This window comes from Ursus americanus, chromosome 17 (assembly GCF_024610735.1).
Source record: "Ursus americanus isolate L20-20 chromosome 17, mUrsAme1.1.p, whole genome shotgun sequence".
NCBI lineage: Eukaryota > Metazoa > Chordata > Mammalia > Carnivora > Ursidae > Ursus > Ursus americanus.
Window position 1 is genome coordinate 4,663,956 of NC_142143.1, and position 25,843 is coordinate 4,689,798.

Genomic DNA, 25,843 nt, shown 5'->3' on the forward strand with positions numbered 1-25,843 from the left:
AGCTCCCACAACCACCCTGGGGCTTCGTCCTTGGCCTTTCAAGAGAGCAGCCAAACCGGGGAGCTAGGGGGTCTGGCTCCAGATGGTTTAGAGGCCTCCAGTCCCTGTCCTGAGTCCAAGATGGCCCAGAACCACATAGCTTGGGTGGGGCCTAGAGTTCAAGTCGCCTCTGCCTGACCCCGGCTGTAAGCTCCTCCAGCGCCCCACTGCCTCCCTGAGAGCTGGCCCGGTCTCAGCCCCTGGAGCCCATGAGGAGCCCCTCACCCCCCGGGGGACTCACGGTTCCCTTTGGATTCCCGTTTTCTCACTCTCCTAATTTCCTCCCACCCTTTTGGGTCCTTTCCCACCAGGCTGCCCTTCTCCCCATGATTCCCCTGGAGCTGCCCAATTCGAGGTCAGTAGTGACCTCCCTGAGGCCAGATCTAGTGGGTGTCACACTGACCGTGCCCTCCTGCTGAAGGAGACTCCCAGGACCCCCACTCACCTGGTTGGTCCAGTTTGTCTCTTCCCCTGGGTCTGTGCTCTGACCTCTCCTCTCCTAAATTCCTAGGCTGACCTTGTCCAGCCTCCCGGTTTTCTGTGTCTATGCTGACTGCTCCCCAGCTGTTATCTCCAGGCTGGGCCTCCGCCACAGACCCCTGCCCGCTGGGCATCAGGAAGCATCTGTCTCTGCCAGCCCAGCCCTCCTGCACCTGTCCCCTCTTCGGGAGATTCCACCTTCCTAACACACGGGCCAGCACTCCAGCGGTCTCACCCTCCACACCCGCTCATCGGCACTGCACTCAGAATGTAAGCAGGGGCTGGCCATGTGCCACCGCCCACACCGACATCGCCTTGCTCTCAGGCCACCACCTCACCCTGATGACCACCTCACCCTGATGACTGCAGCCGTGGCCTTAACATGTGCTCCTCCCCCATCCCACTGCTGTTCTCAACCCAGCAGCCAGCATGGCCATGCCTCTGCTAAAACCCAGCTCTCGCTGCCCATCTTGTCCAGCAGCAAGTCCTCCAAGGCTGCAGTCACTGCGTTCTCTGGCCCTTTGGCTTCCCTATCTGCCTCTCTCCACTTTCCTCGCTCTATTCCAGCCGCATGGCCTCCCTGCTCTACCTGGAACCCACTCGGGCCTGATCCTGCCACAGGGCCTTTGCACGTGCTATATCCACACCAGGCGTGCCCTGCTGTCTCTTGGATTGGCTTCCCCACTTCCTTGGGAACTTGACCACAGTCCCCTCAAGGTGCAGCGGTCCCCGGCCCCCCTCACTAAGACTTAGCATTTCCTCTCCTTCCCTGTTGTTTGATTCCTCAGACTTTAACAACTTTCTGTGACTCACCTTTTCGGTTTGTCTGCTTTACAAAGGCAGGGAACTCGGTCAGTTTTACTCCCCAGCTCCCAGCATCTACCTGGCACACAGGAAGTAGTGCTCAGTAATGAGAGTAAATGGAGGAGGCTTCTGAGAGACAGAACTGCCAGGCCTTGGGGCTGCCTCCATCCCGGGTCAGCGCCCTCTGCCCACGGCTTCCCTGCTCCCAGTGCAAGGTTCACTTGGCCAGTGAGGGGCGGGGGGTGAGGAAGCTGAGCCCGGGGAAGGGGCAGGGTCTACAGGGACCCTGCAGTTGCAGAGGGGGTGAACCCCATTTCTGCCGTGTCCTTGTCCTCTAATCCCATGGGGGTTCCAGGACAGCCCACCTTGCTCCCATCAAGAAAGGCAGGGGCCGGGGGGCTCCAGCGCCCCAACACAGGGCAGGAGTTCCCTGCAAATCTGGAAGCATAACCCCACTGCCCCTGCTCCCAGTCTGCAATGAAAACTCCCTCCCTCCCGGGGAAGCCCCTCCATGGGTGAGCTCTGCCGTTAGAGAGGGAGGCCCCAAAGCGTGTGGACAGCTGTGTCCCTCCTACAGCTCCACCACCACCACCAGCGCCCAGGTGACCCTGTGCCCACGTGCCAGGAAACCCGGGAAACCCGGGGTTCCGCAGGGGTTCCCAGCACCTTCCGATCCCTCAGCTCCATCTGACCTGGCTCCAGGGAGCAGGGCCCATCATAGCCCTGCAATGCCCTCCAAGCAAGCTGGGGGTGGGAGACTCCCCATCAGAATGGCCGTGCCCTGGGTGGCCTTTGCTCCCAAGGCTATGGTGATGAGGACTCACCACTTCCTGAGGGCTCCCCAGGGGCACTTAGTTTCCATGAGCTGCCATACCACATGGTTTCAACAACAGAAATGAGTTCTCGGCCAGTTCAGGGTGCCAGCTGGGCCGCCCCCCTCCCCCGGGGCTGGGGACAGAACCTGTTTCCGGCCGCAGGTGCCACCTGAGCATGGGTGGCCCTCTCTCCCTGCGTCCTCTCATCTTCTGTCCGTGCGGCTTGCTGGCGACCTGTGGCGTTCTCCAGCCTGTAGACCTGCCACCCCGATCCCCGTAGACCCGTCACCTCCGTCTCTGCCTCCTCTTCCTGTGGTCAGAGTTCCCTCTTTCACGAGGGCAAGGACACGGCACTAGGGCCCACCCTAATAATTTCACCTGGTCATCCTGTTTCCAGATAAGGTCACATTCACAGGTCCTGGGGGTTAGGACTCCAACCTCTTTTTGGAGAACACAATTCAGCCCGTAATAGACACCTTTCCGTGGGCTGCGTCTGAAATCTGCTTCCTTCCGGCTTCTGCCCCCCTGGGCCGCTCGGTGCCGCCCCCTCTGCCTCGTCCGTCCCCACGCATTCCACAGGGTGAAGAACCATGGAGCCAGCCTGCAGAACAGCCCGATCCCTGGACCACCTGCTCTGTGCCTGCCCAGCCTGCCTGGCTCCTTCCTTGGTCCCGCTCTGGCACAACCCAGCCCCTCACCAGGGACTTGGGGTGGCACTCCAAGGTCACGCAGCCAGCAGGTTGTTTCAGCCCGGGCTGTGGCTCTGTGCCCGCGCTCCCAGCACCTCTGTTACTCTGCCTGCTGGACCCCAGTCCCCTCTCGGGGTACAGGTGGACAACTGGAGCCCACCCTGCCAAGCTGCATGCGTGCACACTCCCGACCCAGCCTCCTCGCCAGTCTGGGGCTGCGGACGGTGATCCACGCCCTGTGCGACTCCATGCACAGGTGCAAGGGGACAGATAAAGGAGCACAAGCCAGCTAAGCCCTCCAGACCACACAGGCCAGCAAGGAACCCAGCCCCTCTCCACCGTGTGTGTCCCCCAGTGGGGGAAGGGTGCTCCTTACACTAAGCTCTCAGAATCCCCGGGGGCTCCCCAGACAACGCTACAGTTTCTGGGTGGTGTGCTGGATGGGTTCTGGTGACAGCATTTCTGCAAGGGGCTGGGGCTGCCCCGGGGGTACCCAGGCTCATCCCGGGGAGAAGGCTGAGACCAGAGAGTGGGAGACCACCTGCAGAACCCAACCTCAGGCTGCTGCGGCTCACCCCACCTTCACCCCTGCATGCTGGGTGGAAAGGGGTCTCCCCCCATGCAGGACCCCTGGCACGACCCCACAGCAGGCCAGAGGGTGCTGGCTGCGGCTGCTACTTGCACTGGCCACCTTCCATACGGTGACGGCCCAGCACCCGTCCCCAAGGAGCCCTGGTTTCCACACAGGACAGTGCAGCTCCAAACAGGCCAATTTTGAGGTCAAGTGACAGAGATCAACTTGTTCCAGGGGCAGCAGGCGGTTCTCTGCGGTTCCTAAGAAAATGGGGACTTGGAAGGGAAGGCGGCCTGCACTTCCACTCCCAGCTTCCTCCCTCACCCGGGGCTAAGTCAGTGAGAGTGGCCCTCACCACCTCCACTGGTGGGGCCCTGGCAGGGGCACCGCCCAGAACTGAAGGGGAGGAACCCTGGCCAGGAAGGGCCACCACGGGTATGCGTCTCCTCCCAAGTCCGTGTCCGGTGACTTTGCGTCGGTAGCTTGCATCCGTCCATGGCGGGAGTACTGACACCGCGGAAATGGGCGAACACGACAAATTAGGGCCTGATATTCCTAGAGAGCCAGTGGTTAAAACATTGACCAGCACACTGCTGTGTGTGCACATGTGTGTGTGCAAAAGTCTGTGCACAGGGGTGCATGTGACAGAGAAACGGGAGTGTGGTGCCAACGCACGCTCCTGTCCAGGATCGGCCGAAGGTGCTGTGTTTGCAAATGGAACGCTAGATTCCTTACATAATTTCCTGGATTTAGCAGGTGACTGGAAGTGGGTGGCTCTCAATTGCACTGATTTCACAAGGAGGCTGACGCATGTTAATAACACCTCTTCCTGCACAGATACAGTGGAATCTGGCAAATAACACAAAAACACGATTAGACCAGCGTTTTGGGGGGGATCCAAAAAATTACCAAAAATTTGGACATAAGGCATGCCTTTAATATTCTAGAGGAGCATTTCTCCAACTTGAGTGAGCATTAGAATCACCTGGGGAACTGGCTGAACTGACACTCAGGATTGCTGGGCCCACCCCAGCTCCGTGGGTTCGTGAAAGGAGGGGCCGCCCAAGGCAACCGTGCAGTCGGCTCCCCGGGAACCTCACGGGCACATCAGGAAAGAAGCAGCCAGCTCTCGAGGTCCATGTGAGCCTGGAACACCTAGGGGCCGTCTCTCTTTTTCTTTTGAACTGTTAATTGAAACTCCGATTCCCTCTGCATGACTCTCCCCGCTTCGGCTCAGCTGCACCCACAGGGGTGCTTCCTGCATGCCGAGTGACTGTGGACCGGCTCTGTCCAGGCAAGCCGGCGCACGTCACCAACCACAGGGCTATGACCACACTTTCTCCAAAGGAGTTTGAATCTCAGTCTCGGGGAGGGGGGAGTCCTCCTTAGCTACTCTAATGCAGCCCTGCCCTCTTATTCTTCGTCATTGTTTATACTAATTTTCCAAATTATTGTGTGGTTTCTGTTTCCCTGATCGAACCCTGATACACCTTATATTCTGAAACCTTGCTAAATCCATTCGTTATAGCTGCTGTTTTGTAGACCCCAGCTGGCTTTCTACATACACAGTTGCGTCATCTGCGGAGACGGTGTTACTGTGGTTTCCAATCTCTGTGCCTATTATTTTCTCTTGCCTTATTTCAATAGCCAGGACCGCCAACAGAATTTGAACGAAAACAGTGAGACTAAGAATCCTCATGTTTCTGATTTCAGAGAGGAAATGTCAATAGTTGGACCATTAACTATATTATTTAGTAGATAAAAGTAGTTCTTAGTTTGCTTATATTTGAAAAAAAATCCTGAATGATAGGGGCGCCTGGGTGACTCAGTCAGTTAAGTGTCCAACTCTTGGTTTCGGCTCAGGTCATGATCTCAGAGTCATAGGATCGAGCCCTTTGTAGGGCTCAGCACTCAGTCTGGAGTCTGCAGAGAGTTTCTCTCTTGCTCTGCCCCCTGCTAAAATAAATAAATCTTTTAAATAATCCTGAATGATTATTAAATTCTGTCAAATGCTTACAACTACACTTCTTTAAAAACACGTGAGCTTGGGGGCCTGGGTGGCTCAGTTGGTTAAGCGACTGCCTTCGGCTCAGGTCATGATCCCAGGATCCTGGGATCGAGTCCCACATCGGGCTCCTCTGCTCTGCAGGGAGCCTGCTTCTCCCTCTCCCTCTGCCTGCCACCCCCTGCTTGTGCTCTCTCTCTCTGTCAAATAAATATGTAGAATCTTAAAAAAAAAACAAACAAAAAAAAACCCACAACGATGTGAGCTTTCTCCTTTATTCTGTAAATACAGTGAGCTATAGTAATCTTCAAATGTTATGCCAACCTTGAATTCCTTAAGTAAACTCTACTCGGTCATTGGGTACAATCCTTTCGTAGTGCTTCATGGATTTGCTAATATTCGCCAAGTATTTTTGTATTTTTTTATGAGGGATATGGGTCCACAGAAATTTTTTTTTGCAATGTCTTTTTCAGACGATGGTACTGAACGGGTTGGAAACGATTCTCTATTTTTTGAAAGAGCGTCTTTAAATTTGTAAGAATTTACCAGTTAAAACATCTGGGCCAGGAGTCTTCTTTGTGGGGAGATATTTTTTGGTAATAAAAACTTCTCCGTGTATTTAATATACAAGGCTACTAGAATACCATATTCCATCTTTTTTTGTCAGGTTAAGTTGAATTATTCAAGGAATCTGTCATCTCATCTACATTGAATTTTTGGCATAAAACTGTTCATAATATTTTTACTTATTTTACTACCTACAGACTCCAAAGTGATAATTGCCTTTTCATTCTTAATTTGGGGTTTCTTTTATTTTAATATGCCTAGCAAGGGGTTCTTGAATTTATCTTTTCAAAAAGCTTTTTTGACTTTGTTAATTTTCTTTTTTTCCTCTATTTTTAACTTTTCTGTTTTTTGTTATTTTTTTCTTCCTTCTACTGAATTCAGGGTTACTTTGTTTTGTTTTGTTTTAAGATTTTATTTATTTATTTGACAGAGAGAGAGGCAGCCAGCAAGAGAGGGAACACAAGCAGGGGGAGTGGGAGAGGAAGAAGCAGGCTCATAGCGGAGGAGCCTGATGTGGGGCTCGATCCCAGAACGCCCGGGATCACGCTCTGAGCTGAAGGCAGATGCTTAACGACTGCGCCACCCAGGCGCCCCATGGGTTACTTTAATATACATGTATGTCAGATTGGCTCAGGAGGGTGAGAAGCCCACCCCCGGACAATCAGCTGTGACCAGGGTTGGGTCAAATAGACATATACACATATATATACACACACACACAGCATATAATATATACACAGTGTATATGCGTATATATAGTTTCTTAAATTAGAACATTAGTGGTTGATTTCAGACTGTTTCTTATTTTTATTTTTAACATAGGCATTTAGATTTTCCTCCAAGTACTATTTTAATTGTTTCCCAAATGTCGATATTTTGCAGTGGTCTTCAGTTCAAATTATCTTCTCCCTTCCAGTATGATTTTTTTCTTTGACACATGAATTATTTAGAAGTGTGGCTCCTTTTTCTTTCTTTTAAAAATGTTTTTCGTATCTTTAGGTTTTCCATTACTACCTTGATCCCATTGTCATATTCACATGATTTCAATTCTTTTCAATTTACTGGCGCTTGTTTCATGCCCGAGAATCTGGTCTGTATTGGTGATCATATCGTGTGCCCGTGAGAGGAATGTGTATTCTGCTGTTGGGTGCGGTGCTGTAAAGGTATCATGTAGGTCATGGTGATAGGTAGTGCTGTTCAGATTATCTATTACTTTATCAACTTTTTGTTGAGCTGGTCTTTCAGCTGCTGAGATAGGGTGCCAACATCTCCAGCTATGATAGGGACATGCTTGTTTATCCCTTAAATCTGTTATGGGATTTCTTCCTCCATGTATCTAAAGTTCTCTTATTAGGTGCATTCCCATATATGATAGTTATGTCTTCTAAATAAACTGCCCATTTTGTCGTTATAAAAAGGCCATCTAGATCTAGTAATACTCCATTTTAAAGTCTGTTTTAGGTGGCCAGGGAGTTGGGTGAAATAGGGGATGGGGATTAAAGCACAGACTTATCATGATGGGCACTGGGTGATGTATAGAATTGCTGAATCCCTCTATTGTACACCTGAAACTAATAAGGCACTGGATGTTACCGCTACTGGAATTAAAATAAAAACTTAATGGAAAATGAAAAATAAAAGTAAACCAACCTAAGTTCCTTAAAAAATAAAAATAAAGTCTGTTTTATGTTACTTATATAGATTCCCTGGGTTTTGCGGATCACTGTGTGCAGGTCTGTGTCTCTGCTTCTGTTCACCTTCATCCTAGCTCAGTAAAGTGCACAGTAATGTCTTGCTTTCATATCCACTATGACAATATCTGCCCTGCCTCTGAATTGTAGTTTAGGACATTAATATTAGAAGATAATTATTAACATGGTTGGATTTAGGTTTACCACTTTATTATTTTTTCCATTTGTCCATCGTCTTTTTGTTCTCATGTGTATCCTTTCTTGCCTTATTTTGGATTTTTGGATATTTTTTGGAATTCTCTTGCAACTTATCTATTTTTAAAGCTGTAGCTTTTTGCATCATTTTTTTAGTAGTTGTTGTAGGGATCATAACATACATCCGTACCTTTTTAGCTTACTCGGGATGACTTCTGTCCTCCTCCATGTAAAAGGTAGAAACCCTGCGCCCATGCATCCCCCTTCTCTTGGACCTAATGCTACAGCTGTTGTATGTATCATATCTACATATATCATGAAACCCATAAGAGAACTTTATAACTTTGCCTTAAACAGCCCTGTTTATTTCTTTAAAATTAAGAGGGGAAAAGTGCTCCTTTATATAACTCAGGTATTTACCATTTCCAACAATCTTCCTCATTTCCAAAATATCCAGGTTTCAATCTGTTCTCATTTCCTATCACCTTGAAGAATTTCCTTTGGCTTTTTTTCTGGAGTGCAGGTCTACCAATGAAAAGAATTCCTTAGTTTTCTTTTACCTAAAAAAAAGTTTTGACTTAACCTTCAGTCTTACATATTTTTGGCTGACAGATAATTCTGGTTTTGACACTTTCCCCCTCCTGGGGGCAGTTTAGTATTGTTCCTTTATTGTACTGGAACAAGATTTTGTTCCACTGTCTTCTGGCCTTCATAGTTTCCGCTTGTAAGTCAGCTAGTCTCAATTGCTGGTCTTCTGTTTTGCTTTTCTCTGGATGCTTTCAAGATTTCCTCTTTATCTTTGGTTTTCCGAAAACCCACTCCAGTGTGCCTGCGTGCAGTTTTCTTTGTATTTTATCCAGCTTGGGGTTCACTCAGATGATTGACTCTGACAACTTAGGTCTCTCACCAAATCGGAAATATTTTTAACCATTAATTTTTTTTAAAGATTTTATTTATTTATTCGACAGAGATAGAGACAGCCAGTGAGAGAGGGAACATAAGCAGGGGGAGTGGGAGAGGAAGAAGCAGGCTCATAGCAGAGGAGCCTGATGTGGGGCTCGATCCCAGAATGCCAGGATCACGCCCTGAGCTGAAGGCAGACACTTAACCGCTGTGCCACCCACGCACCCCTTAACCATTAATTTTTAACCTTTTTGGTGCCCTATTCTCTCTTCTCCAGAACTGCAATTACATGTATATAAAATATTCTGATATTGTCCGACAGGCCCCTGAGAATCTGTTCATACTTTTTTCAATCCTTTTACTCTCTTTTATTTTTTTTACTTAAGTAATCTCTACACACAATGTGGGCTCAAACTCACAATCCTGAGATCAAGAGTCACGTGCTCTACTGATTGAAACAGACAGGTGCTCCCATTTTACTCTTTATTTTATAGGTTGGGCAATTTCTATTAGGCTATGTTCAAGGTCACTGACTGTCATCTCCATTCTCCTATTAAACACAACCAGTGTTTTTATTTTGCTTTAGTTTCCACCCCCCTGTAATTTCAGATATTGTATTTGGTTTTCTAGAATTCCCCGTTTCCTATGATTTCTGTATATTTTTATTTTTTTAAGGAATTTATTTGAGCGAGAGAGATCATGAGAAAGAGCAAGAGGGTGTAGGGAGAGGGAGAAGCAGAACCCTGCTGAGCAGGGAGCCTGACTAAGGGCTCAATCCCAGGACCCCAGGATCATGACCTGAGCTGAAGGCAGATGCTTAACTGACTGAGCCACCCAGGCGCCCTTCCATGTTTATTTTTTACTGAGATTTCTTCTCTTTGCATTTATTGTAAGCCTATTTTCCTTTATATACTTGAGAATGTGATCATAGCTACTTTAACATCCTTGACAGTTATTTCTAACACCTGTATCATTTTAAGGTTGGAGTCTGTTGATTGTTGCAATGTAGGTTGCATTTTCTTGGTTCTTCATATAGTCATTTTTCATTGTATGCTGGACATTGTTAATATTATGTTGTAGAGGCTTTGGGTTCTGCTGGAGTCAAGCCAGTCTATTGGTAGCTCAAATCTCAGGTTGGGTCTTTTCTCCATAGCTGGTGTGTGTCCCATGCAGGTGTGGCTCTGGAATCAGGCAGAACTTTGAGCAGAATTTATGCACAGAATTTGGCTCTCCCAAGCTGGCTTTCTCCTGTACGGAATTCCCTACCCACTTTCTAGTGACTGTTGTCCCAAACGCTGTCCTCTGTTCTTCAAGCCAAAAAGACTGTGAATTTCTACTGGAGATAAAGCCACTCTAACAGGAATGCCGACTTCAGTCTGGCTCAGCTTGAAAGCTACATAATGGAAGCTCATCTGTGCCATTCACTTTTCAAGGTGTGGATTTCCCTGCAGAATCTGTCCTTGTTCATCTTCCAGTGCCTTCAAGTCATTGCTGATTTTTTTTGTTTATTTTTGTGCTTTTGTATTTTGTCCAGAGCTCATAACGTTGTCTGTGGAAAGCTCAAGTCCAGCCATACTGGAAACAGAACACTTACATATATAAAACATGACAGAAATAGTTAAAGACCCTTTTGTTCTTCTCCTCTCTGAGGAATCTGGTATGTCTCCTACCTATCACTTTTTATGTGAAGACGTCTTCTATGTATACTGTTCAAAAAATGTAATACTGGGGCGCCCAGCTGGTTCAGTGGGTGGAGCATGTGACTCTTGATCTTGGGGTCGTGAGTTCGAGCCCCAGGATGGGTGTAGAGATTGCTTAAAAATAAAATCTTTTTTTAAAAAGTGTAATACCGTACAATTTGTGAACTAGATACAGGATGGGGGCCTTTTAGAACGTCACACAAGTGAAAACACACGTTATTTATCATTCTCTGATTTTTTTTTCCCTCTCAATGTACTATTTGGAGATCTACCCATGTTGATCTGCTTCGTTCATTTTTACTGTTCAATCACATGGAGGTAACTCCTTTATCTGCCATCTCTTCTACTGACGGACACTCAGGCTGCACCTAATTATCTGCTCCGACAGGAACACCGCAGTGACGCTCTTGTACTCACCTCTTGGGTTACCTGCCTGGACGCACAATTGCTAGATCCGCTGTGCCTTCAGCAGCTTGCCAAATTGCTCTCCAAAGTGACCGGACCAATTTATCTCTCCACTGGCAGTGCATAAAAGGGCCCGTTCCTCCAAATAGGAACAGTGCTTATCTACGGGCAGTAAAATTTCAAGTGATTTTCACCTTCTCTTTCTACACTTCCTGTCATTACATTTTTTTTCCCCCTTCAGAGCAGTGGTTGTTCTTGCAACAATACAGCAGACTTTCTGTGATCAAACCAACAGCAAAACTTGCCCTTCCTCTCCCACCCTCTCTGCGTCAGGGAAGACCGCTTCCCTCAGCTGCCTGGGGATCTCAAGTGAGAAAGCTGGGAGGTGCCCATGACTCTCTCCTCTGTCCCCTCCCCACACCTGTCTGTGTCCTGCGTGCACTGCTTTCACTCTAAATATGCTTCTTTGTGCATTTCTGTGCTATTTACTCCCCAACTATTCTGCAGGCCCCCTGAGGATAGGAAGTGCATCCTCCTCGTCTCTGTATCTGTGAGACTGGGCTGCCTGGCCCAAAGCAGGTGCTCGAAAGCACAGAGAGGACTGCAGGGTGGATACTGCCTTCCACACCGTACCAGCGAGAAAAGGCTCAAAGAACGTACCCCGCTCACGCACCCACCACGGCAGGGGGGTGGCGGGGAACAGAACCCCAAGCCAAACCTTCTGACTTTGGACTCCCTGCACTGGGCAAAATGACTGGCCCAGGGCCACACAGCTGTGAATCTCAGCTGGCGGCAGAAGCGAGGTGCCCGGTCCTCGCTCCCCCCAGTGACGGCAGCCTGGCTCTCTCCGGGGCAGACCGGCCACTTGCTTTACTGCCGACTTTCATGTTCTGGACGGGATTCAATAATTCATTGTGGATATCAGCTACAAGTTCTGGGCAGCCTGCCTAATCTCTGGAGTCACTTAAAATCTCTGTCGTTTCTGCAAAAGTGAATGTTTGAACAATTTATTCCACACATCTTTGTCAACAGAGACACCCTGGAGTCCTCATTTCCACATCACATTTCATTGTTTCACGCTGAAATGCACCACTCGTGCTAGCCACACATTATCGCCGTAATCGCTTTCCTGTGCTGTGGAAATGATGGGGAAATGGTGTTTGATACAAGGAAGGCTGACAGGGCCACGCCGTGCCGAAGCTGGGATTCCACAATTATCGTTCGTGAAAGGGAGACGGTTATCAAAGCAGCCACGGGAAAACGTCTTGGGGCCACCTCTCCGAGTCAGGAAATTTGAGACATACATTTAACAGACGTGCATCACACCGTAAACCCTTCTGCATAATGCACGAGATTTGATTTAATGTCGTTGTTAATTCTGCTGTTCACAGCGGTGCGCTCTTAAGGGACCCGTCATTTTTATTTCAGGTTTGTTTTTTGTTTTTTTTTCCTGGCAACAGAACTCTGAGGCTTTTCTGGGCTTGTGCTGAATTGTGGAAGCACAGACCCCCTCCCGGGGGCAGGAGAGCAGACGGCAAGCAGCTTCTCCAGAGGCCGTGGCCGGGTCTGAGCTCTCCGTGCCTGGCTGTGGCGGGTCAGGGCTGGAGGGCTGGGTTTGAAAAAAAGAAAAAGGAAGAAAATGAAGAACAGAACCAGGCTTTGTGGCAGACAGGAAATAAATGAAACCGTGGTCACTTTCCAAGCTGCACAAGAGGACCGCTCTGGCCTGGGCTAGCTGAGGGCACAAGAAGAAGTGGGACAGATAAAGCACAGTGAGGGGCGGGGAGCAAACGAGAACCACCCCCTGCACAGCAGGGGCCCAGGCGAGGGAGACACCTCCCCTGGCCAGCCTGTGGCCCTGCATCGCTGGTCTGCTGTCCTCCGGCCTCCGACCACAAGTGACCTGATGTCACGGAGCCCTCCTCTCCCAGGGAAGACGCGCTCATGAGCAGCAGGGACCCCCTCGCAGCACCCCGTGACCCAGCTCCACCTCCTCTCCTCTAGAAACTTCAATGGGATCAATGTCCTTACGAACTGGACGGACAGCCAGGACCCAGGGATGCCATGCCACGACCATGGCACAAGACGGAATCCGTGTCAGCGAAGGCTCAGAGAAAGGAGTGGGACACTCTCTCACTCTTGGGTCCAACTGATTCTCAGGGGGAGGTGTCCGCCGTCCATGGACAGGGGCTGGGAGATGGCCCCGAGGTCACACGTGCCCTTCTTTAAGGACAGAGAAGACAAGCAGAGCAGCAGCCCGCTCACCAGCACATCAGGGAGGGGAACTAATACGGGAAGGGGAGAAGAGAGAGGGAGGGCTGAGCAAGGCACCTGCTCGCTCTAAGTTCTGGAGTGGAGCCCCAGGTGACCCCGGGATCCACACGGGCATGCGGGGCACCGCTCAGTGGGGGGCTGGCACCCCATCCCAGGCCTGGACAAGCTGATGGGAAACCTGCAGTGGACATTTATTCTTTGTGCCCCAGCAACGCTCCTGTCCCCCACGCAGCAAGAGCTCGGGGCACGTGGCGCAGCGTCCTCCACGCAGCTAACACTTGGTGGAGGGCGGCCGGATGCCTGTCGCCATTCAGGCGGGTGCTAGGACTGTTTGTGCTCTCCACCCCCAAATCCCCATGTTGAGCCCTAAGCCCCAGTGGGGCTCTAACTGGAGATGGGGCCCTTGTGGACGTAATTTAGGGTAAATGAGGTCACGGGAGTGGGCCTTGATCCAACAGGATTAGCGTCATGACAAGAGACTCCAGAGGGCTCGCTCTTTCTCCATCTCTCCCCGTCCTGCCGTGCACAAGGACACCATGAGAAGCTGGCCACGGGCAAGCCAGGAAGAGGGCTCTCACCTGAACCTGTCCGCTCTGGCACCCAGATCTCGGGCTGCTGGACTCCAGCCCGTAAGAAATAAACGTCTGTTGTTTAAGCCCCCAGCCTGTGCTATTGGTCACGACGGCCCGAGCAGACTAACACATCAGGGGCGCCAGCCCGCCTTCACCCCAGCCCAGGTGGGGGCGGGGCACACGATTCAGGCCTAGGCCAATCAGTGCAGACCTGGCCACAGCGATGGTCAAGGTGGGCACGTGACCCGAGCCTGTCCAATCTGGGTGAATCTGGGGGCTCTGTGCTGGGAATGTGGAACCACCTTTCTCCACTGTACCTAAGCTGGAAACATGGGGTGCATCTCCCCACATGGAGGGCTCAGCCAGCCAGACACTACAGGGCCATAACATGACTGGGGACCCTCAGCAGGCTGACTGCTCTGCGGCCCCAAATCTCCACCCGCCCCGTGGTCAACCTCCACTGGACAACTCCCCAGAGCCCTCCCACTGTGACCTCCCGTCTGCCCAGGAGCACGCCCCGCTCAGCCTACTAAAGGTCACCTGCACCTGCTGGGGAGCTGCGTCCCCCCAGCTGACCTCCAGCCAGCCGGACACCCGCACGAGCCCGGCAAGAGCAGAAGGGACGCTCGGCCAGCTGCTCACCCGCGGATGGTAATAAACAGCTGTGGCTCCAGCTACCGGGCCAGCAGCCGTGGACGCCGGACGCAGGGCACCCCACCGACAGCCTCTCAGGTGTCCCCAGCTCCCACACTGGGTTAAGGATTCCAAGGGATCCACCGTCTTATCTCAGCCCACAGCCCAAGAACGATGCAGAAGGGCCAAGAGTCGGAACCCCGGCTGTTTGCCGGAAGTTTAATGGCAAGTTCACAAAGCACGAGGAGAGCACGCAGACTTCACTGCGGCGTCTCCGCACTAGCGGAACGTTCCGGCCGCCGTCCAGGGCCGCGGAGGCATGGGGGGCGAGGTGGGGCCCGCGGAGGGTCTGTCTCCCGGGAGGCCTCTAGCGAAGGGGCCGCCCCGCTCACCTGCCTCAGGGGCGCCGGCGCTGAGCTCCCCGCGGCCTCCGCGGTGCTGAAGACCTTCTCGTAGTACTCGATCAGCAGTTCGGTGAACAGGTTCAGAGGCACGAGGGCGCTCAGGGAGGACACCCCCTGGGACGGCCAGATTAAACTCAGCCCAAAGACGCACGCCAGGTTGGAGCTGTTCATTTTGTTAAAAATGCTCTCGCGGGACACCTGGAGGACACACATGAGACCAGGCGAGTGACTGTGGGTTCTGTGCCAGCTCCCCACTCAGGGCCTCAGTTTCCCCATCTGTAGAAGGAAGGACTCAGTCTTGATGCTCCGAGGGACCCTCAGGCTCTGACCGTCTATGAGCTCCTTCTGGGATCTCCTCAGCACCGCAGTCTTCTCTTCCGCTCCAGAACACTGCGGAGGTCCCCTTGCTGGGCGGGGGGGGAGGGGGGGGGTTCCAACACAGTCGGTGCAAGCATGCTGCTTGGTGTCACCCAGCCAGACCACTTCTCCGATAGCCATACTTTGGCCGGTGAGTCGGGCATAGTCAAGACTAACTAGCACGCAGGCGTCCTCGGAGGACTGGGGGGCAGGGGGGCGGGGGGGGAGCTTGCCTTGTAGCACAACCCCAAGAAGCAGGATACACCACCCATTTTACAGATGGAAAACTGAGGCCCAGAAGGTACAGGGGACTTGCCCCAATTCATGTGGCCAGTAGGTGGCAGGGGGGCCGTCGGCGGGCATGGCCTGATCTCCTCCTTGCCTCCAGGGTCCTGGGGACCTCCAAGTATCAGAAGCAGACAATGCAGAGCCTCGGGGGTCATGGGAGAGCACAGAACTGGGGGGGGGGCAGTTTGCACTGCCGGGTGACCCCCTGTAGATCTGGGGAGGCGGCCCAGACTGCCCAAGCCCCGCCTCCGTGACACAGGAGCCCCCAAGCCCCTGCAGGGCCACGCCAGGGGCCACTGTGATGCAGCGCTAAGCCCCACGAGACGTATTATCATCAGGTTCACGGCGGAGGACGGAGAAATAAATCCACCTCTAGCTAATGAAAAAGAAGCAGGAAAAGATTAGGGTAACTTAGTTCCGGCTTCTGAGAAATAAAATCAAGTGACAGGGGCGCCTGGGTGGCTCAGTCGTTGAGCGTCTGCCTTCGGCTCAGGGCGTGATCCCGGCGTTCTGGGATGGAGCCCCGCATCAGGCTCCTCCACTGGGAGCCTGCTTCTTCCTCTCCTGCTCCCCCTGCCTGTGTTCCCTCTCTCGCTAGCTGTCTCTCTAATAAATAAAATCTTAAAAAAAAAAAAAAATCAAGTGACAGGGAGAATGAAATAGTTTATTTTTAAAAAGCAATCTCTACGGCCAACGTGGGGCTCGAACTCATGACCCCGAGATCAAGAGTTGCCTGCTCTACTGACTGAGCCCGCCAGGCGCCCCTGAAACTGTTGATTTTTTTTAAACCAAGAGGTGGTGTGTGACGGACTCCAACATGTGACATTGGCTCTGCCCGGAGGTCCCCTCCCCTCCACTGGTCATCCCGTTCTCTGGTCACCTGCCATGGAGCAGGGTTCCCGCACAAGCCCTGAAGAGCCTGGGCATGTGTTGCCACGCTGTGGGTGGAAAGCAGCTCTGGTCGGTGCCCCTCACCCCTGTTGGGAGCCCCATGGCCACGCCTGCCTCATTCACGCCTGCACCCCACACTGCCTACAAGGGGCCCGGAGGGAGGAGGTGTTCCCGGAAGGGTCAGACGACAGAGGGTCGTGGGTCTGGAAGCAAAGGGAGGGGCCGGTTTGGATCTGTTGAGGTTTTCCCTGTCGCCCTTGTAGACCACTGCTCCCTGCCCCAGGCGTGGGGAGTTCAGCCCAGGCCCAGAGCCGGGACAGGTGTTTCTCTCACTGTTTCTTACGCTGTGTAGGGGGCTGAATGGCTGCCCCGCAAAACAGAAGTCCACCTGAACCTGCGATGTGACCTGATTTGGAAAAAGGGTCCTTGCAGATGTAATCAAGGATCTCAAAATGCGACCATTCTGGATTATTCAGGTGGGCCCTAAACGCAATGATAAGCATCCTTGTAAGAGGAAGCAGAGATGTGTACAGAGAAGGGATGAGGCCGTGTGGAGGCAGAGGCAGGAGTGAGGCGGCCACAAGCCAAGGACGCATGAGCCACCAGGAGCTGGAAGAGGCAAGAAGGACCCTCCCCTAGAGCCCCCATGGGAACACGGCTCTGCCCACACCTGCACTCTGGCCTTTCACCTCCAGGACCGTGACAGTACATTTCCATGGTCTGTAGCTGCCCAGTTAGTACTGGGTTACGGCAGCCCCAGGACACTTGCACACCCGGTGACACGCTCCTCTCTCAGGAACGGCCTGCTCAGTCTGCTCACTGCGTGTCAGGCTCGGTGCCCCGGCCTGGGACACAGCCCCTCTCTCCACAGACAGCCCGTGCAGGAGACGACACGGGGGCAGAGGACCTCAATCCAGAAGGTCCCATCAGTAACTGAGGGCAGCCAGGTATGGGGTGAGCGGGGGTGGGCACAGAAGCGGAGCTGGCCAGGCCTTGACGTCCTGTGGGCCAGGGAGACCCCAGACCCTGGTCTGTGTGGGCACCACATGCAGGAGGGGCCGCCTGGGCCGGGCACAGAGTTTGGGCTGCCCCCCGCCGCTGGCTGGGGGCCCTGTGTTGCCCACTCACCTCGTGCAGGAAGCCCACGAGGTAGCTGAGGACGGCGTAGTTGTGTTCTGGAAGGCTCTGCAGGATCTGGCGGCAGCGTGTCACCCGCAGGCTGCTCTCCACACCTACAACGGCAGGGGGTTCTTCCTGAGTCCTTCCCGTGGGGGCGGCATGGACGCAGGGAGGAGGACAGCTCTGAGGACAGACCGTCCCGACATCGGGCCTGGAGACCTCCCTTACTCCCGCACCATGGAGCTGCTCCCCGCGAAGCCCTCTGTTCCGAGAGCTCCAGTCCCTTCTTTACACCCATCCTGCAACTGTGACCTCCCAAATCACTCCCTTCACACGAGGGAATGGTCTAGACCAGCCGTCAGCAAACTATAGCCCGCGGCCACGGTAAAGCTTGACGGGCACAGAGCCACGGCCCTTCGTTTACCCACCCTCTGTGGCTACTTCGGCAGAACGGCAGCGTGGACGACGGCAACACGGACTGACCCACAAAGCCTGAAAGACTGACTCTCCGGCCCTTTACAGAAGGTTGGCCAAGCCTGCTCCAGACTGCCTGAACCCGCCCTGCAACTCAGGTCCCCACACCCACCAAGGGTCTGGGTGAGGCTGTCCCAGACTCAGACCCCCCGCTTTCCTTGTCACGAGATCCTCCGTGGAGCTCCGTAAGCTGCAAGTCAAAGCGCGTCCACGCCTCCCCGGCGCTCACACCCTCCTGCGGCAGACACGTGCGTGCACCCCCCCCAATCCTGCAGCACGCTCACCCGCTCCAGCCAAGCCTCGACAGGTGCCGTGCGCACCGTGTGCGTTCCACACGCAGCCACGGCTGAAAGGCACAGACCGCCTACCGTGAATGTTCGTGCTGGCCTTTTACTGAAAGCTCTTTCGTGAAATCAAGCTGTCGTGGGTAATGTCAAGGGACAGAGAGTTCCCGTGAAATTAATATTCCCAAGAAACCAACGAGCTTGGAGGCCACCGTCCTGGTGCCTGGACCTCAGCTTCCTGGCCTCAATGTCATCTTTCTACAAATTATGGTCCCAGAGCGGGTCCCGGTACAAGGTCCACCTCCAGCTCTCACGACGGTCCCTTCGAGAAAAGAGCGCTCAGGGGCGAGCAAGAGGGAGCAGCCCGCTGTCACAAAGCACTTATCGTGTGCCCTGAGCCATGCCACGTGTTTTAGGCACATTTAATCCTCAAAGCAGCCCCCATTCCGTACAGATGAGGAAGGTGAGCTCAGAGAGGTTAAGTGACGTGCCCAAAGCCACACAGCTAACGCGAGGTGACGCCCAGATTTGGATCCAGGTCTGTTCGGCTCTGAGCCGGTGCTCTTAACCTTCTTGCTGCAGATTAGATAGATGTCCCGGCTACGATTTCCTTGTGCCCTGGACACTGCAGGCCACCCAGGAAGCCCATTCCTCCCGAGCGTACCCGAGAAAGCCTTGCTTTCGTAACACTGCAACGAGAAACCACCCCACCTGAGTAGGGCTGCCGGATGGAACGGAGGACACCCAGGGAAGTCTGAATTTCAGATAAACAGCCACTATTGCTCAGACTCAAAAAGCATTCATTGTTTATTGGAAATTCAAATTGAGGGGAGCATCCTGTATTTCTTTTACTGCTACGTCTGGCGACCCTATGCCTGTCAGCACGCAGCGGGGCTGAGGGAGGCCACAGCCCAGAGAGCGGGGTCTTTGCAAGCCTCAGGCGGCATCTCGGTTCTCAACAACCAGAACTCCAGGCCTGGCGGAGTCTTAACATCCTCAGGGTGCAAAACAAAACGGGAAACAGCCCCAAATGTTTACCCAGAGAGTAATAAAGGCTGCACGACCATGGAAAGAGTGAGGAGATATGCACGCAGGGAGGGAAGGACGAGAAGATGGGTAACGGTAGAAAACATTCAGGAAGCCAGGCTCGAAGTCGGCGCACGGGAGCAGCATTCCCGGCCAAGGGCCGAGCGTGCACAGGGCCTCAGCCGGGTCGGCGCCGGGGTGCGACCGCAGGGGTCGGCAGGGACTCCCACTGCATTATAGAATAGCCTCTGCTCTGCTGATTTTGGGGGTTTTGTTTGTTTTTTGAGACTATGTGCTGCTGTTATTTTCATCATAATTCTTACAAAGTCTCAGCGTCTGCCCCAGCCCAGCCCCACTCCCTGGTGCAAAAAGGCCACAGGTCGAGCTTTGCCCCCGAGACTTGTTCTTTTTGTGGCCAGATCTCTACCCACAGGCCATGCTTCAGTCCTCTCGGCTCGCTCGGCGCTCCGTGGCACAAAACCCTGACCGGCAGCATCACCTGGGAACGGGTTAGAAATGCAGATTCTCGGGCCACTGCCCAGACCTGCTGAGTCTGAAACTCCGGGGTGGGGCCCAGCGACCCATTTTAACACGCCCTCTGGGGGTCCTGATGTCTGGGGAAGTCTGAGGACGTCAGTCACACTGCCAAGCCTACCCCTCTGCCCACCCTCTGCCTGGCTGGCCTTCTCCTGCTCTCCTTCCGGTAAACGCTGACGCTGCCACCTTGGGTCAACGGCGCACCTGTCCCTGCAGCTAGCTCGCAGTAGTGGCCCGGCCTGGCCGTGGACACCATGGCCCACCATGCCAGACGGCAACAGGAGGATGCTGGGCAGCCTCTGCCCCCCAGACCGGGCGTCAGCTGGCTCCCCGCAGGGCAGGCACCTACTGGTGATGCCGAGAATCTGCTCGTAGGCCCTGAAGGTCAGCAGTGGCTGGGGCAGCTCTCGCAGGAAGGTCTTCAGGATCACGGCGGGGATGTGGATGTCGCCGTAGTCATCAAAGTTCACAGGCTTCCCTGGACACAGAAAGGCGTATGTGAGTGCTGACGGGGCTGGGGAGTCGGCTTCACCACGGTCTCTGATGCAAATGGCTTTAAAACTCCTGAGGGGAAGAGGCTTCCTGGAGCCACAGGTCCAGGGCGTGCCCCTGTCATCTGCGGGACCGGGGACGGGGGACACGGCGCCCTCCTCCTCCTCGGCTCTCCATAGCCCTGGGCTATTCTGGCGGGGGGTGGGGAGAAGGAGGGGGGAGCTACACTATCTCGGGATACGGAACTCTGCGGCCCTGGAGGGCTGTGCAGACCGGCTGGGTGGGAGGCTCAGCGTGGGGGTCTTGGGGGGGCAGACTCACCTTGATTGTACAGCCGCTGAATCTCGCGGATGGTATGGACACTGGCCGATCTCCGGAACAGGCCCTCAGTGCGGAGTCCTACGAAGAGAGGACCTCTAGGCATCTCACAGGTCCCAGCACATCAGGTTTCTGGAACATTCCATGACTCTTCCTGCCCACACATCACCCCCTGTGGCTGGCGGGGAATGCTCTCCAGCCTGGTTCATTCCCTCCCACCCCTACCATCCCCACCTTTACTTATTCCTCAAACCTCCATACTCCCCAAGCCCACCTGACCGTCTACTTCTGTGGCCCCCAGGAAGGGAGAATCTAGTCAGACAGACCGGGGGTCCAGCCCAACTCTGTTCATTTAGCTGTGTGACCTCAGCGGAAGCACGCAGCCTCTCTGAGCTCGGCCGCCCTGTCTACAGAGTAAGGCCCCGAGCCCCTGCCTCTGAGGGCTGCAGAAAGGGTCCCCGGCACGAGGCACAGCATCCAGAAGCCTCCAGGGTGCTGCTTCTCCACATTCCTGCAGCTGGGTCTACACGGCTGACCCATCCAGTATGGTAGCCACTGGCTGCACAGGGTGATTTGAATTTCCATTTAATTAGTAAAAATTAAATAAAATTAAAAATCCAGGCGCCCAACGTATAAGTCACCTAGGAAGTGCTCGATTGGGCTCTTGCCACCAGCAGCTAGAGGCTACCATTTTGGACACTGCAAATACAGATGGCTTCCAAGTGTTGTGGGATAGCACGGGGCTCCCCTCCCAGTCTCTTCTCCATTCCGGAGCTGGGTGAGCTATTCAATGTTAGACGGCCAATTCTGATCAGCCTGTAAATGGAGCCCTTCCCCGTCTTCAAAGGTTAGCTTTCCATGGGGCCTTACCACGGACCTGGACGGTCCGGCCTCTCCTGCCCCACTGCCTCCTCTGCCCCCTCCTCCAGCCTCCAGTCTGCCCCACGCTCCTTTCTACTCCCGGCCTTTGCATGCGCTGTGCCCTCTGCGTGAGTGGCTGGCCCCTCTTTTCCTTCTGAGAGATTGCAGTAGGAAAAGTTCTGAGGTGGGTCCCAAATTCCTGCACCCTGTGCTACAGACACTTTCTCCCAGGTATTCACTCAAACACTGATCTACAGGCTGCAGTGAAAGGACTCTGCAGACAGAAGTCAGGCCCAAGGCGGTTGACCTTGAGATATGGAGATTATCTTGGGTGGGCCTGACCTAATCAGGCAAGCTTTTTAAAAGGGACCAGGTTCTTCCTGGCAACAGAGATGTGGGGCATAGAGGCTGGGATCCGGCATGTGGGAAGGTCTCTGTCGGCAGAGGGACCCACACGGGAAGGGGAAAGCGTGCAGCCTCTAGGAAGAGAAAGAGGCTGACAGCCGCCAAGGAAACGGGCATCTCTGCCTGAACTGAGTGTGGCTCACAGAGGGATGAGTGTGGAGGACGGTTCTTCCCCAGAGCCGCCAGAAAGAAAGGCAGCCTGGCTAACGCCTGGAGTTTCGCTCGGTGAGACCCTGAGCGCCCAGACTTCTGACCTATGGAAACTGAAATAATAAATCCGTGCCGTTCGAAGCCACTAAGCTTGTGGCCATTTGTTATGCCACAGAGGGAACGGATCCAGTGGCCCTCGGCCCACGTGTCAGAGCTCAGGTCCCCGATCTCCAGGACAGGTTCCCCCCGCCCCGGCCTGTGTGAGCCTGTGGTTGTCACAGTTACAGCGTTAACGGAGGAAAAGCTCACGGAATCACTCGGTTCTGATCATCGTGAGCCCCCAGAACAGGGGCTGGGTGTTGTGGTCACTATGGCAACCCCAGCGCCTCCATCCGGGCTGGATGCAGGGAGGCGCCCGATGAGTCCATGCTTAATCATGGCCTTGTCCAACAAATATATACGGAGTCGCTACTCAAGGCTGGGCTTTTTGTTTGATTTTTTAATAAAGGAATTGATACGTTAAAACCAGGAAGACTCCCTTTCACGGTTTCTGACTCGCGGTTGTTAAGTGCTATCTTCTGTCTGTTCCTGAAACACAGAGCAGAATGGGAAGTGCCGCAAACGACTTCTCGCCAAAGCAGAGGCCATTCCAAACGACAACCGCCCCCTCCAGCTAGAGAGGTGCTGCCTCCTAGAACTTTCTATGATGAGAACGTGCACTTCCAGGAGCACGCCAAGTACCGAGCACCAGGGACCCGGGCAGTGGTGACCCCCACGTCTCATCTGATGCACCCCCACCCCCACTCTGCAGCCTCTGCACCTGCAGCTGCCCCCCCCCCCCCGGCAGCCTGTCCCACCTCCGCGCCTTCCCTGTGGATCCGAGCTCTGGCCTCAGGAGTCTCGGAGGAGCCACAAGGCTCACCTCTCTGGTCTCTGAGTGCACCCACCTCACTGGGGAAGGCACCTGCAAACCAAGCTATCATGTCAAAGGGGTCCCTTTATGGGGGGCTTTACATGTATCATGTCATTTAGGCCCCACAGCAACCCCATGAACCAGGGACTCTTACCGACCCCACTGGACAGATGAGGAGTCAGATGCCCAGAGCAGGTAAGTAACTGCCAAGGTCACACAGCTAGTCCACAGTGGAGCCAGGATTCAAACCCAGAAGATCCACGTGCCTGAGTCCAGCCCATCCTGGTCACCCTCCCTGCCTGGGTTCCAGCCCCTCCAATTCCCTGGTCTGCAGGGTGCTCAGGACGTGAGAGGGGGCCCCCAGGGAAGTGCGCCCAGAGGCCCTTGGGCCCCTGGCGGAAGTCAACCCTCACTCACCTTTCTCTCTCAGGTACTTCACTGTGAACCTCAGCACGGGTGGGATGAGTTCACCTTGATTTTTGTCCTTAAGGCTGAGGGAAAGAAAAGGTAGTAACAGTGGTTCCCTGGGCATGACGGGAGACTGGTCCTCTCCACGCCGCCATGGAAACGCAGGACCGAGGAGCCGTACAGGGGGAGGTGCGGCCTCGGCGCTCGGAAAGTAGGTGTTCCGGTGGTCAAGAGAGGGGCAGAAGTAGTAAAAAGACAGTGCAGCAGCCGAGGGCTCCACCAAGAGGATGCGCGTGATACAGCGGAGAGCGGGGGGCTGGGGATGGCTTCCTATGGGGCAACTTCTGAGCTAGGTTGTGAGGAATGAGTAGAGCCCGTGGCGGACAAAAGAGGGAGGGGCATTCCAGGCAGAAGGGAATGCACAGGGGAGGCCCAGAGGCAGGAGCAGATTTGGCTGTGAGGACAGACCCAGGAGACCCGGACTGGATCCTGATCGGTCAATCATGACACCACCCCGCCTCTCACTGTGCTCATCTGATAGAGATGCGACACACAAGGCAACTTTCAAACACAGGTACCGATATAAAAAAGAATGGTCCTCCCATCGGGGCGCCTGGGTGGCTCAGTGGTTTAGTTTCTGCCTTCGGTTCAGGGCGTGATCCTGCCCTTCTGGGATCGAGCCCCGCATCAGGCTCCTCCGCTGGGAGCCTGCTTCTTCCTCTCCCACTCCCCCTGCTTGTGTTCCCTCTCTCGCTGGCTGTCTCTCTCTGTGTCAAATAAATAAATAAAATCTTCCAAAAAAAAAAAAAAAGCATGGTCCTCCCAGACACACACACACACACTCCACCCCAGGTGGCAGAGTTAGGGTCTGAAGCCAGAGTCGCCCACACTGCCCCACTGGGCTCCTGGGTAAAATGTTTTTCTCTCCTCTCATCTGCTGAATGTTCTTGCCTGAAAGGCAGCATACTTGGGAGGCTGTGTTGGATGGAGGGACAAGGGCTCTGAAGCCAGACATCCCTGGCTGGAGTCCTGCTCCGCTACATTTTAGCTGAGAAGAGTAGGTGTGTTGGCTGTTCTTAGGAACCACGCTCTCTAAATGTCAATTAGGTTAATTTGGCTGATTGTGTTTTCAAGTTTTCTAGACTGTCGGTTTTCTACTTGTCCTATCCATCATTTAGAGAAGGGTACCGAAGTCTCTTCCTGGAATTGTGTGTCTATTTCTTCCTCAGTTCTACTAGGTTTTCCTTCATGCATTTTAAAGCTCTGTTACTAGCCCATAAGTTTTTAAAATTGTGTCTTCTCTATTATGATGAAATGTCCCTCTTCGTCCCTGGGCTTATTTCTTATTCTGAAGTCTACTTTGCCTGATATTAATACAGCCACTCCAGTTTTCTTTTGGTTGGTGGCTGCATGGTATATCTTTTCCCATCCTTTTACCTTTTTTTAAAAAAAAATATTTATTGCAGTGGGAGAGAGAGAGAGCACGTGTGAAGTGGGGAGGGACAGAGGAAGAGAGAGAGAGAAACCCAAGCAGACTCTGCATGAGCAGGAAACCTGATATGGGGCTCGATCGCACAACCCTGAGATCAGACCTGAGATGAAACCAAGAGTCAGATGCCCAACCAACTGTGCCATCCAGGTGCCCCTCCATCTTTTTACTTTTAACTTGTAGTATTCTAACATTTTATATTTTATTTTTAAAAAGATGTTACTTGAGAGAGAGAGAGAGAGAGAAACACAAGTCAGGGGAGGGGCAGAGGGACAAGCATACTCCCTGCTAAGCAGGAAGCCCAATGTGGGGATTGATCCCAGGACCCTGAGACCATGACCTGAGCCAAAGTCAGATACTTAATGGACTAAGCCACCCAGGCATCCCTCATTCTATATTTTAAACACAAGGTCTTCCTTTTAAAAAAATCCAAACTGAGAATCATTGTCTTTTAACTGGAATGTGTATGCCACTTACATTTAATGTAATTATCAATATGGCTAGGTTTAAATCAACCATCTTGCTATTTGTTCTTTATTCATTTCCCCTTTCCTTGACTTTGTTTTGCTGATTATTTTTTTAGGATTCCATTTTATCCCCTTATTAATATATTAGTTGTATCTCTTTATTTGTAGCAGGCCTGCTTTTACAATATACATATGTAATATAGTACAGCCTATCTTCAAGTAATATTATACCGCATACAGTATAAGAACCTCACCACCATATTCTTCCACTCCTCAACCACATCTTCTGTGTTAATGTCATCCATTGTACAGTACTCCGGCATGTTATTTATTTTCTCTTTACTCCTTTATTTACCATCTCCAAAAGTCTTCATTCCTCTGTGAGGACCTAAATTTCCATTTGGCATTATTTTTCTTCTGTCTGACATACTTCCCTTAACATTTCTTACCATATAGGTGTGCTGGAAATAAATCCTCTCAACTTTAGCTTATCTGAGAAAGCTTTTACTTTGTATTCATTTTTGAAAGGTGTTTGCTGGATATATAATTTTAGTTTGGGGAAGAAATTTTTTTAAAGATGAAAACTTAGAATTTGAAGAAGACACTGTTACTCT

General features: G+C 52.8%; 1 protein-coding gene across 1 annotated transcript in view; it reads right to left on the reverse strand.

Moving 5' to 3' along the window:
• Positions 1 to 14,456: 14,456 nt before the first annotated feature.
• Positions 14,457 to 25,843, reverse strand: part of ARHGAP8 (Rho GTPase activating protein 8) — a 66,329-nt gene continuing 54,942 nt past the window's right edge. The window contains 6 exon segments of the mRNA XM_045780080.2: positions 14,457 to 14,664; positions 14,667 to 14,948; positions 17,415 to 17,518; positions 20,076 to 20,204; positions 20,540 to 20,617; positions 23,283 to 23,356. Of these exon segments, the coding sequence (XP_045636036.2) occupies positions 14,626 to 14,664; positions 14,667 to 14,948; positions 17,415 to 17,518; positions 20,076 to 20,204; positions 20,540 to 20,617; positions 23,283 to 23,356 (706 nt within the window). The 3' untranslated portion in view covers positions 14,457 to 14,625.